Raw genomic sequence first — 13,129 nt, forward strand, 5'->3', positions numbered from 1 at the left:
TGTCGCGTTGAGACCCCTGAAGCTGGTCCGTGTTTTCTGGGCCCCCCCTTAAGTACGGCTTGGATGGAGAGGGGCCGTCCAATTAGGGCGCACCCGGGAATTCACGGAAGCATTTAAAAGTGGGCGAATCCTGCGGAGAGGGGAGAGGTGATCCTTACATGCATCCCCCTGTGTTATTTGATGCTGCAGTTTATAATTCGGGGGAACTTTCGCCGAGCATCACCTGGATGCTGATGTGTCCTTACGGTTGAGATAAGCGTCGTGTGCGCTTGAGATCGGAATTGGGAGGCGCAGACAGGGTAATAGGAACGCTGTAGGAGAAAAGATTGCCGCATTTCTAAGGGGTATTTCTTTCCCGTTCTTGCTTTCTTAAAACGGTGATTCCAATATATTGTTGTGAATTGAACTACAGTGGAAAAATCTTAAATAATAAAACCATCAACACGCAATGCTTCCTGATTGTTTTATAATAAGGCAAATTTTTCATTGTTCAGTTTATCTTTTTTGTCGTCGTTGTTGAATCCAAGGCCTTCCCCATGAACTGCATCCCCAGTTCTTTAAAACATGTCTGTTTCCTTCCTGTCTCTCTTTCTCTTGCTGTCTCTCTCTGCCCCGTTTTTCTTTTGAGACTATATTTCTATATTTTGAGACTAGATCTGGCAAGTTGCTAAATTGCCCAGGCTGAACTGGAATTTGAAATCTCCTTCAGCCTGGAGTGCTGGGATTACAGGCATAGGCCACTGTACCTGACTCGTTTGTATTTTATTGCAAACGAGTGATATATCACTTCAATTGTAGATTTGCTGCATTTTGCAGTAGGCCTGCATAAAAATTTGTGAAGCACTAATGCCAAACTGGCAGTAGGGCAGGGTGTGTGCTTTTTATTTTCCTAGGATTTCAACTCTCGTTACATTGCCACGTTTCATTACATGGCGGTGTAATACGAAATTTACTTCTAAGTGATGATTAGTTGGTAGGGTTTGGTGCATACTTCCTTACAAATCGCTCCATTTTTTTCTTAAAAACCAGCGTTTTATAATTTCTTAAATGTTGCCATACAATTCAGGTATGTAATGTTCTTTTCAAATAACATGCCATATGATTTAATTTTTTTGTTTTTAGTACAGGAGATTGAATCCAGGGCCTTTGCACTAAGATACATACATTCCCAGCCTTTTAAATTTTTTTGAGATAGTGCAGGCTGGCCTTGAACTCTCTATGTAGCCCAGTCTGGTCTCAAACATGCAGTGATCCTCCTGCCTCATCCTCCCTAGTGCTGGGGTTACAGACGTGCACCACCACGCTTGGCTATTCCCAGTCCTCTTAAAACTTTGAGATAGAGTCTCTATAGTTCTCCAGGCTGAAATCGAACTTGTGATCTTTCTGCCTTCGCTTCCCAGTGTGCTGCGATCGCAGCCATGGGCCTCAGTGCCCGGCTGGAATTTTTAAATTTTAACTTTTTATTTGGGAATAATTTAACTATAGAGAAAAGTTGCAAGAGTAAAAACAATGCGGAGAACATCATTGTAATATTTACTCAGATTTACCTGTTGTTAATTTACTCACTTTTTTTCCATTTTTAGTTTGTCATACAGAAAATATTTCTTACCTAGACCCTTTAAGGGTAAGGTATATGTATTATGGTCTTTACTCCTAAATATTTCGGCACAGAGAACCTTAACTATTTTACATTTTGTCATACTCGTTTTTCCTGGAATGAAATTCTATGTTTTTTTTTTTTTTTTTTTTGGTTTTTCTCTGGTACCGGGAACCGAACTCACGACCTTGCGCTTGCCAGGCAGGCGCTTTTGCCGCTGAGCTAAATCCCCAGCCCCCCTGGAATGAAATTCTAGAAAGAGTGGCTTCATCCTTTAGATAAAGAACAGAAACATACCTAAGACAGTAATCAAGCTTTAAACACCGAAAGTGAGGCTGAGAGGTTTCCTGTTTAGGTTGTAGAATGTGTAGTTGATCCGTCTGTTTTTTTCTTTGTACCCAACCTCTTAACTTCTTGTTATTATTTCCTTTCCTTTTGTGCTCTTTGAGTGCTGGGTGTCGATTGTGGAGGAGAAAATCTAGATATGGCAAAGTTGTCTGTTTATACTAGACTGCAGAGATCAGTATGAAGTCTGCAAGTAAGATTATCTCATATATATATGTATATATACTCTTCTAGGTACTCAAGATACTAGATGAATATTTAGTACCATAATAATCATAACATTTGTGCATGTATTATTGTTTGATTTTTGAATAACTCCCCAAAGTTGTGTTGTCCTAGAAGTTAAAACCTTGATTTTGGTGCAGGAGAAAATTTAAGAAGGCAGGTGGTGACGAGAAGACTTGGAACCTGTCTGAACTGTATTTTAATCCTAGCCGCAACTGTGGGCAAACAGCCCAACCTCTAGGAAAACGGGGATAAGATTTACCTCCGGAAAGACTGAGGAGTAAATGAGTTCAGGTAAATATGGCAAAATGTCACCGGGCATATAAAATTGGTATCTGATAGATCTTAGTTTCCTCCCGGTTGTGGCTGGTGGTAGGTGGGGCTTTTCAGAAGAAAGCAGAGATAACACAGATTAATTTGACCAAGGCTTAAAAGGTAGTTTCCTGGAGCCCTTGGAGAGTACTGAGACTGTCAGAGGCTCCTAGAGGACCCTAAAATTGATAATTTCATTTTCCTAACTTTAAAGCGGTCTTTTTGGTGTCAGATTTAAAGTTTTTTTTTTTTTTTTTTCAGATTTCAAGATTAAAAATTAAAAACCTTTGTAATAACCTTATTTTTTAGAGTAAGGCACTTTGAATTGATAAGTAGTTTGGTGATAGTTTGTAGTCTGAGGATGAGAATAGTAAATGCTTTCACTTTTCATGTTGCCAAATAGGTGCTCATATAACAAGTTTATAGATAGTTATTTAATTACAGTGTCATTCTATAAAGCAGTTTTTACTGAGGATTATATAGATTTAATTTTGTAAGCTTTTGGTTTAGCAGGTGGGCACACTGCCGCTCATTAGAGGAGAGTGTCACCTCAGCAGGTGGAGGTTGGATCTGGAACAGGGAGTCTTCCCCAGTTCGTGAAGCTCTCTCCATCCACTGCCCCACCTGTTTTTCTGTGCTTGTTTGTTTGGTAGCTGGTAGTCTAGAACTGCATGTTCTAAAGTGCCGGACTGGATATCACTGTGGAACATTTTTGAAGCATGAGAGTAGGTTTCTCCAAAAATACTTAGTTGTAATTGGATTAAATTGTAGCTGGAAATTTTTTTTTTTTGAGACAGGGTCTTGCTGTGTAGTTCAGGTGGGCCTTGAACCGACAATGTAGTACAGACTGGCCTCATACTTGGAGCAGTTGTCCTGCCTCAGCTGGTGTTACAGGTGTGTGTCACAATGCCAGGTTCAGGAAATTTTTTTGACAGTAAGTGAGGTGGATATTATGAAACCACAGGTAGTATAAAACTGCTCCACATCTTGTTGATGTGTCTTGATATTTTTATCAAGCTGCTTAAAATGTAAGACAGTAAACTGCATGTATTTTTAAAGAAATGAAGTCTTAAAGTCACATGCCACTGTGGTAAGCATATTGAGTAGTCCATGTAGTTGTGAATTACAATTTTATATTGATGTAATAACTTCTTTGATGAAAAAGAATAATTTTAGAACATTATCTACTTACCTCAGTGTGCTATTATACACAGACTAGTTTCATCTGTTTTGGTTTATTATATAACTTTTCATAATTGTGAAGGAAAGGCTTAAAATTGTAGGTGTTTCTTTTCCTTCAGTTCTGGGGATTGAATCTAAGGAGTTACAGCCTTAGCGCTTTTTTTTTTTTTTTTTTTTTTTTTTTTTTTTTTTTTTTTCTCCGGTACCAGGAACTGAACTCACGACCTTGCGCTTGCCAGGCAGGCGCTTTGCCTCTGAGCCAAATCCCCAGCCCCTAGCGCTTTTATTTTATAAGACGAGTCTCACTAGGTTGTATAGGCTTGACTTGAACTTGTGGTCATCTTCTCTTAGCCTCTAAGAGTGCTAGTATTACAGGCGTGCACCAGCGTGCCTGGCTACAGTTGTAGTCACTTTGAGGGAATAGATACGTTCATTTTTATTTCATAAAATACTTTTTGTGTATTAGAAGATTAGAATTTTAAAGAGTGTGCCTCAGTGTCTTACTGTCCCTACTTGTCGGAGTCGGTCACCTATATTACCAACCCTTAGTACTGAAGAAACACATTTTTGATGTTTAGAGGTTTATACTGAATAAAACCCCAATGAGTTTCTCAGAGTTCGTACGTGCTTAATAAATAATGCTAAATTTACAAAAATAAAGGACACTAAATTACTAAGATACTTTTAGTGGCTTATTTACAACTTACCTTCCAAAGAACTTGTTGATTATAGAGAAAACTGGTTTAGTTGCTGTTTTACTTATAGCATATTTTAATATCATTTAATGAATGTACACTTTTTAATGACCGCTACTTCTGAATTAAACATGCAAATTTAAGTTTTATAATTTCCCACATTCAGATTCCAACTTGTTTGTTCATGTTGTGCAGGGAATTTGTTGCAGGTTAATTAATAAAGTACCATGAGAGTATTGAATTTTAGAGTTGAATTGGATTGTCTTATTTATTTCACAACAAATGACCTCAGAATTTAAGGGCTTATAATTATAAATGTTATCTTACACTTTCTGTGGGTTAAGCAGGGTACCCTTAGCTGATTGTAGTTTGGGGTCACTTAGGTTGTGGTGAAGCTTTTGGTTGTGGCTGCAATCACATCCGAAAGTTTGACTGGTGGGAAAGACTTCCTTCCACACTCATTCTTGCGGCTCTTGGCAGGATTTAGCTCCTTGGGGCTGTTGGACTGAAGACTTCAGTTTTTGCTGGCTCTTGGCCAGAGGTGTTCATTTCTTTGCCATATGTGGACCTCTCCAAAAGGACAGCTCAATATACGGCATCGGTCTTCTTTCAGAGCAAGCAAGCAAGAGGTTGAAAGAAGGCAAGATCTAAGACTTTTCAGAGCCTAATTTTGGAAGTTTTATCTCATTGTTTCTGCCGTATTCTGTTAGAGGCTGTCTACTACAAGTACTTTAATTGACTGTTTTGTTTGTTTTGGTAGCGTACTGGAGGTTGACCCCTAGGGCCTTTGCACTGAGTTACATCTCAAGCCCCCATCTGCCCTTTTAATTTTGAGACAAGGTCTCAGAATTGCTGAGTTGCCCAGGCTGGGCTCAAGCTTGGTGATCCTCCTCCCTCAGCCTCCTAGAGTGCTGTGATTACAGGCATATGCTGCTGCACTTGGCTTAGTTTACCCTTTGAGGACTGAAAAACAGAAGAAGAAAGCAGAGATAACACAGATTAATTTGACCAAGGCTTAAAAGGTAGTTTCCTGAAGAATTTAGACTAAACTCAGGTTTACCAGTACCCAGGCTTTGTACTCTTTCTGTAGCATCCCACTGCCTTAGAAAAGCGATAAAAATGAGTACTGATACCGAGGACACTAGTGTAAGAAACATTCAAAGCTTTCAAAGTGCTTCTGAATGTACTAATTGTCGTTGTGAGAAAATGGTAGCCACGTACACGTGTGTCTGTGTGCATACATCTGTAGAACCTTTGCTTCTGAGGGAAAGTGAAATACTAAGATTTTACAGTGTCAAAATTTCTACCCAAGTGACCGATTTAGCCCTTTTGCTGTGTTGTTGACTCATAGGTAATTTTGTAGGGGGAGCTTGTACATAATTTATATTTTGTGTGAACCTCTCCCACTTTAAGATCTTATGATTTATTTACAGATAAATTTGGGGTTTCCTTTCCTTCTTTGGCATTTATTTCTAAATTAAGTATGGAAGAAACGTTCCACATAAAAAGAAATGCAAACAAAGGGAGGATTTCTGGCCAGATACAGCAATTGGATTATATTCTGACAGTGACTGTTACTGTTTTTAAGAAAATTTTATGTAAAATTTTAATGTGCATAGTATTTTTCTGCTGATAATAGGAAACAAACAAAAACCAGAAAAAGAACATGTCTAACAAAGTTATCACACTATGTGTTTTTCCATAACATGTGTTCCATCTTCTTTATAATTAGCTTATCGTAAGTTATCATAGAGGATGGGAACAGAGGCATTTAAAAACTGCCTAGAGCAAGAGGTGTATACATTAAATATTATTCTGAAGCTTTTTAGATTTGTAACGGCTCCTCTTTTGCTAGGATTTTTTTTAGAACTCTAGAACTGGAAGGGACTTAAACAGTCTAGAGCTTCACTGTCCAGTAGCCGCATGTATATATTTGAATTTAAATTAGCATTCAGGAAAATTAAACATTTACTTTTCTTGGTTGCGTTAGCTGCGTTTCACATGCTTAGCAGTCACATGTGGCTAGTGTCTAGAATGTTCTCATCATAGAAAGTTCGAAGGCTTATCTGGATCAGCTCCTTCGTATATTTGACCAGGATCAAGGGTGTGCATTTAAAATGCTGGTCACTGGGGTTATTACCTACGCTGAACTTTATTTCTTCATTTTCATTTTCCAGTGTTTGGAGCCCTGAGAGACACAGAAGTTTGATCAGTATTGTCTTAACATGCTTCAGATAAATCAGGTGAGTTTGCATGAAGGCATGTTTACGTCCATAAATTGTGGAGCCTTTTAGCTTAGCTCTTTCATAACTGTAACCGGGTCACGGCTTAGCAGACTGCTTACATGCTATGTAATCTTCATTGGCCCCTGTGTAGGACAGGTTGTTTAAGGACATAGTTGTAGTCCTGAAGATTGGTCGTTTTTGAGTACATAGAGCAAAAGGTTTTCGTGCTCTTGATGCTGCACCCCTGCAGGGCTTGTCAGAGTGCTTATCGTGAAGTGGCTTCCCTGGCAGGCAGTTCTGCAGATGCAGAGAGTCTCTTTCTAGGGAAGTACATGGTTGCATTAGTGTGTTAAAATAAGATTCTTTTTCTAGGGCATCTCAGGCTAGAAGGAACTGGTCTGCTAAATAAACTCCTGTGTAGTTCCTAATCTCTTATACCCACTGGGACAAGTATTTTTCTTAGGTCTTGGCATTGTCAAGAACATTATACATTTTACATCTTCTGAACAAACAGAACATTGTGTTGTAAGTGTAACATTACATAACACTTTGTTTCTTTTGTTTGCAAGGAGAGGAGGCATAGTTAAATTTTTCTGTGATTTGAGAAATAATCCTGACCCTTTTCTACCCATACAGTCTCACTCACTTTGCCCAGGAAGTCTCTGGGTTCTGTAACCTGGAATACCATCTCTGAACCGAAGGCTTCTAAGTTTGTACCTGGTCTAGGCCTCTCTTCTGAGCTCCAGGCTCTTGTTGTAGCTATCAGCTTGATCTTTAACTTGGACGTCTACACACCTCAGACTTGATACGTGCCTCAGGAACACCCTGCTTCGGTTACACTGGTCTCTTTCCGTTCCTAGACGAGAGAAGGTCATGCTGGCTTCAGGGACTCTGCACAGACTATCTCTGACTGGAATCCCCACTCCCACCCTGTACATATCCAGGCCTATCTAGTGTAGACTCTTCTAGCATCCTGGCCTGTAACTTAGTGGCCTGGTGACATTTACAGTTATACTAATTAATATGTGAAAACATATGTGTAATGGAACATGCACATATATATGTATAACAAATGTACATGTCTGTGTGTGTGTGTGGTCCTGAGGATTGAACCCAGGGGTGCTGTATTGCCAACCTTTAAAAAAATTTTTAAATAATTTTGAAATGGTTCAAGCATGGTGCATAATTCCAGCACTTGGGAGGCTGAGGCAGGAGGATCTCTGTGAGTTTGAGCCCAGCTGGGGCTGCATAGTGAGTTCAAGTCCAGCGTGCATTGCAAAGTAAGGCTCTGTCTTGAGAAAAAATTTTGAGAGAATTTTTGTGTTTTGCCCAGTGTAGCTTGGAACTTTGTGATTCTTTACCTCAGCAGTCTGAGTAGCAGGGTTACAGGTGTGCACTGCCACATCTGGCCAGATTCTTCGTCCTTGTCATTATTTCCTAAACAGTACAGTGTAAGGGCATAGCATTTACAGTACATAGTATGTTTGTTGTTAAGTGTTATAAGTAATGTAGAAATGAAAGTATATAGGAGGGTTGCCTAGGTTATTGTAAATACTATGACGTTTTGTATAATCTTGAGCATCCATAGATTTTTGGTATCTGAGGGGTATCCTGGAACCAAGCCCCCATTGATACAAAGGGATGACTGTATTTTACATCTGTCTCCCTTGCTAGATGGTATGTTCCATGAAGATAGTAACTTTGCTTACTCTTGCATTCTGAGGTCCTAGAATAATGTAAATGCAGTGGCACCTCGGTTTACCAACTTAATTTGTTCTACAACTTTGGAAAAGATGGCCACATTTGTGTTTGTGAGATGGCTGTGCTCCTGTTTGCCATCCAGTGCAGAGTTTGCAGAAAAAAACAAAATTTTGCCAAACGCTTCTGTTTGTGAACAAAATTGTTTGCAAACAAAGCATTTGTGAAATGAGGTACCACTGCAGTTTTTATGTATTTGCTGGATGAATAGGTGAATGGTGCTAGGGTTATCAGTAAAGCAAAGAGGTTGCTCATGTTTTCAACAGTAAGCATATAATAATGTTGTTGGTTGTGGTACTTTTACGATGCTTGTGTTTATACAAATGCCATTAACGTAAGATTCTTTGATTTTTCCCCTATAGGAGGGAATTTTCCTGTGTGGCAATATTATTTTCATCAGAGATGTTTATTTCTTTTTTTGTTGTTGTTTGTTTGTTTTCCGGTACCAGGAATCGAACTCACGACCTCGCGCTTGCCAGGCAGGCGCTGTGCTGCTGAGCTAGATCCCCAGCCCCTAGAGATGTTTATTTCTAATGGAGGCCTGAAGGAGCCTGAGCATGTTCTTAGTGCTTCCTGTACCCTTGTGGCTTCTTTCCAATCCCACTGGAAGTACTTCTGGTGCTTCTGAGACTTGTCTTGCACACTGTTGTGGGGGTGAAGGTGTCCCTAAGTAATTTCCTGTGAATCCTGCTACTAATTATATGGGTACAATTAGGATATTTGTTTTATATTCTTATACAGACTGGTGGAAGTGATCATTTTATGGTAGCCAACCTCAGTGAAAATTTTTGGGTATGGATTAGTACTAATGAGGATTAAATTGCTACGTTGTAAGTAATGTTGAATCAGGTATTGCTCACAATTCCTAGGGAACATTATGCATGGTTACAAGCAAGTTCCTGGGCCTTAACTAGAAATCATACAGTGTCTGGTGATATACACACTTGATTTTGATTTGATTTGATTTGGTTTAGTTTTTTTGAGGCAGGGTTTTGCTGTGTAGTGCCGGCTGGCCTGAAATTGGCTTATCTAGCCCAGGCTGGCCTCGAATTCACAGTGATTCTCCTGCCTCAGCCTCCTGAGTGTTGGGATTGCAGATTGGGATTTGTCTTATTCTCCTTGTGGGTATGTGTGCCACCATACCCAGCATTGGGCTTTTTTTTTTTCTTTTTGAGACAGGGTCTTGCTATGCAGTTCAGGCTGTCCTTGAGCTCACTTTGTATCCCAGGCTGGTCTCAAACTCGAAACAATCCTCCTGCCTCAGCCTCCTGAGTGCTGGGATTACAGGCCTGGGATTACAGGCATACCCCACCATGCCTGGTCCTGGCTGGCCTTTTAAAATACATACATTCCTAGAATCAATTAAGGGCCCTTTCATCTTGTTGACTGAGTTTCATTCCTCAAAATGTTCAAGTCTCGGGGGAAAGTTAACATGGTTTGCTATATGAAGACTTTCCCTTTAGCCAAACCTAATTTGAATTCTTAAACATATTAGTGATTTTTATTTTTTATGACTTTCATGATGTCTGCTTTCTCATGAGAATGAAGATCCACAGATGATAGTGAGAAGGGGTGAAGGGATTTAAACTGATCTTCACCTTGAGGCAGTTGAGATTACTTCTGTGTGACTTTCCACACTGTCTCTAGGATTAGCTCTAAACTTTTATTTGGGAGGTCTTGTTTTCTTTTTTTTTTGGTCTTGTTTTCTTATAATGCCTGAATAACTATTTGCTTTTCTTGTCCTAACAGATTCTTACCTATCCCTAAAATCTGATTTAGAACATAGGCCGTTCCAAGATGCTAGATGACACTAACTGGACTATTCCAACATTTGATATTTTACTTGATATTAACTTTACCTGACAGTGTTACTGTGCAATATAGGAGTGTTTTATGTTTTGTCATGATAAAGACACTTTATTACTTCACATTGTGACCCTCATGTTCACTTTTGTTCTTTTACAGAATGTGTCTTATTCTCCTTTAAAACTCATGCTTACGGGCCGGGGGTATAGCTCAGTGGCATGGCACCTGCCTGGCAAGTGTGAGGTCCTGAGTTCAATTCCTAGTACCAAACTACAACCAAAAGAAAAACTCATGCTTACTGTAGAGAAATTCAGAGGTCTAGATAAGCAAAAAGAAAAAAAAAAAAATCACAAGAAGTTCCACTATTCCTTGACAGAATCACAGCTAAAATTTTGAGATATATAGTTCTAGGACTTTTTTTCTATGCAGGTATGTTTTTGCGTGAATGTTATTCTTAAAAACTGGGATTATATAATATGTAATATTCTGTAGTGATTTCATGTGTTGTTGGAAATAGTAAAATTTATTTAATCAAGCCCTTATGGTTGGATAGATTTTTATATTGTTAGTGCCACAATTTTTAATATACATATTGTAACAAATACAAATCAGGATACACGTGCTGTGAAGTAATATTTAGTGGCCGACATAGGGCCAGTGAGACGACGTGGCGGGTCACGTGTCCTGAGGCGCTGGGGACGTCTGTGTTAGGACCTGTAGCACGGAGTGGAGCGAGCCTGGCAGGCGCGGCCCGAGACCCTGCCTAACTGAAATCGTTGCTGTGCCGTGTGGCGCTACGGTGAAGGTGGAGCGTGACCCCGAAACGCTCATGAGCTCAGACGGGCTTGCGGGACGTGGTTGGATGGCGGCACAGGGCACCGTGGCTGACTTGCCGTGAGGAGGGGCCTGACCTGGCAGGGGCGTGTCTGCCCAGTGCCCGCCTTCGGTCTCTGCGTCCCTGCCACGTGACGTGAACAGCTTTCCCCTGCCCAGGCCCTTCTGCTGTGCTGTCTCCTCCTTGCGGCGGCTTTAAGCTGTGCGTGCTGGCTGTTGTGTCCTAGGTATGGGGAAAGTGACTAGGCAGTCGTGGAAAGCCAAGTACAATTTTTGTTTTGTTTTGGTTTTTTTCCGGTACTGGGAATCGAACTCACGACCTTGCACTTGCCAGGCAGACGCTGTGCCACTGAGCTAAATCCCCAGCCCCTAATAGATGAATAGCCCAACTTTTTCTTCTTTTTTTTGGTTTTTGGTTTTTTTCTAGTACCGGGACTCAGACTCACGACCTTGCACTTGCCAGGCAGGCGCTGTGCCGCTGAGCTAAATCCCCAGCCCCTCCAAGTACAATTATTAAGAAACAGAACACTTAGAGTCTAAGGAATGATGATGTGTCTGACAGGTTTGTTGTGAGGAATAATTGAACGGTGAAGGCAAAATGTTTAGCACTGGTCCGATACCACCTAGTTAATTATACCGTTATTTTTGTTTTTCTCTGGTTGCCTGGCTCTGGAGAGGCGGGGGGAAGAAGGGCAGGGGGCCAGCACCTAGGCACTTCCTCGTGCGTTCTGAGGAGCGAGCCGCTTGGCTTCAAATACTCTCCTTTTTCTTGCCATAGGCAAGGGGAGCTCTTTTCTCTTACTTTCTTCTAGGTCTGGATTGTGGAGTAGAATCTACAATCTGCCCCTTCTGCCTTGCAGCCAGGAGATAGTCTGTGGTTCGAGGGTAAGAAAAATAGCAAACACGTGGAGGTTAAAACGTATACGAAGCACTTCTTGTTTACGTGCACATTATTCTGGCGTGGGTCTGTGCTGACGAGAACATGGCACAAGTGGTGAGTCATTCTTGCCAGGTCATTCATGAAACGCACCGTGGCGTCTGCCCACCTTGCTCCTGTCCCCGTCCCGCGTTCTCGGTCTCTTTTCCCCTCCCTTCCCCTCCCCATCTTGGCCTTGGTTTGATGATTGTGAGAGCAGTTAGCTGCCGCCGTGTGAACAGCTTGGTGGAGAGGCCACAGCATGAGGATGGAGTCCTTCTGCCAGCAGGCAGCAAGGGACTGAGGCCAGCAGCGTGTGCGTGAGCCTTCCTGGAAGCACGTGTCCTCGGCCTGCTCCAGCTCCCAGGCCTGACCCAGGCCCAGCCTCACGAGAGATCCTGGGCCAGAGCAGCACAGCTTAGCTGCTCCCTAATTGCCGACCCTCAGAAACTGAAAAAAAATAAATGCTTGTTTTTAAAATCAGCAAAGTTGGGGATAAGTTGTTATTCAGTAAAAATTTACCCTTTCTTCTTAAACAAGGTTAGAACATATAACGTGTGGGAGCACGGTTTTTGGACAGAAGATGGCAGGCAGCTGCGACTCTTGGGGAGTGGAAACGAAGGAGGTGTGGTGCCTTATCTGTGCCACTTCACAGAGAAGCCGGAGCGGCGCTGGTGCGCTGTGGCACCGCACAGGCCGCGGTGGGCTGTGGCTTGTTACCGAAAGCTCTAAAGGAGTCACCTTCCCTGGCCTAGCGGCAGTTTCCTGGCTTCAGGAGGAGAAGGAACCAAAACAGAGGCCAGCAGTCCGCGTGAGACCCAGAGACAAAGATAGGAGTTTGGGAAGGGCGCGGTGTGCTTAGCTTTGCAGGACACGGTAGGGTGAGACAAGAGCTGCAGGGTGGGCCCCGGCTGGGGTAGTGCACACTAAAAAAGCAAGAGTGTGTACGCAGGTGTCTTTGCTTCCTGGAGTTTTGCAGAGGGTTCTGCTTGAGTCTTTGAGATTTTTTTTTTTGGTACCGGGAATCAAACTGAGGACCTTGAGCTTGCCAGGCAGGTGCTTATGCTACTGAGCTATATCCTCGGCCTGAGTCTTTGAGTTCTGATGTGTAGAGCTTCACGGGATTTTCCAGAAGCCAGTGGTAGAGCTCACTACTGGAAAGCAGGAAGAAAAACATAAGTTTGGAAATAACTTGTGTTCTCATAGCCTATAGTGAAAGGCGTTGTAAAAAGTA

The 13,129-nt window shown here is 41.6% G+C and overlaps 1 protein-coding gene across 9 annotated transcripts in view; it reads left to right on the plus strand.

The window, feature by feature from the left end:
- The window catches only part of Stau2 (staufen double-stranded RNA binding protein 2), a 238,823-nt gene that overhangs the window by 1,843 nt on the left and 223,851 nt on the right, over positions 1-13,129 (plus strand). For 6 of the 9 annotated variants that reach the window (XM_013518160.1, XR_001235505.1, XM_013518158.1 and 3 more), the window contains one exon: positions 6,534-6,599. In XM_013518160.1, the coding sequence (XP_013373614.1) occupies positions 6,582-6,599 (18 nt within the window). In that variant the 5' untranslated portion in view covers positions 6,534-6,581. Of the gene's footprint in view, positions 1-2,288; positions 2,462-6,533; positions 6,600-13,129 lie in introns of those variants that run through there. The other 3 variants (XM_013518156.1, XM_013518159.1, XM_013518157.1) reach the window with 3 other exon arrangements.

The sequence above is a fragment of the Chinchilla lanigera genome, unplaced genomic scaffold, assembly GCF_000276665.1.
Source record: "Chinchilla lanigera isolate Chin_1 unplaced genomic scaffold, ChiLan1.0 scaffold00043, whole genome shotgun sequence".
Classification (NCBI taxonomy): domain Eukaryota; kingdom Metazoa; phylum Chordata; class Mammalia; order Rodentia; family Chinchillidae; genus Chinchilla; species Chinchilla lanigera.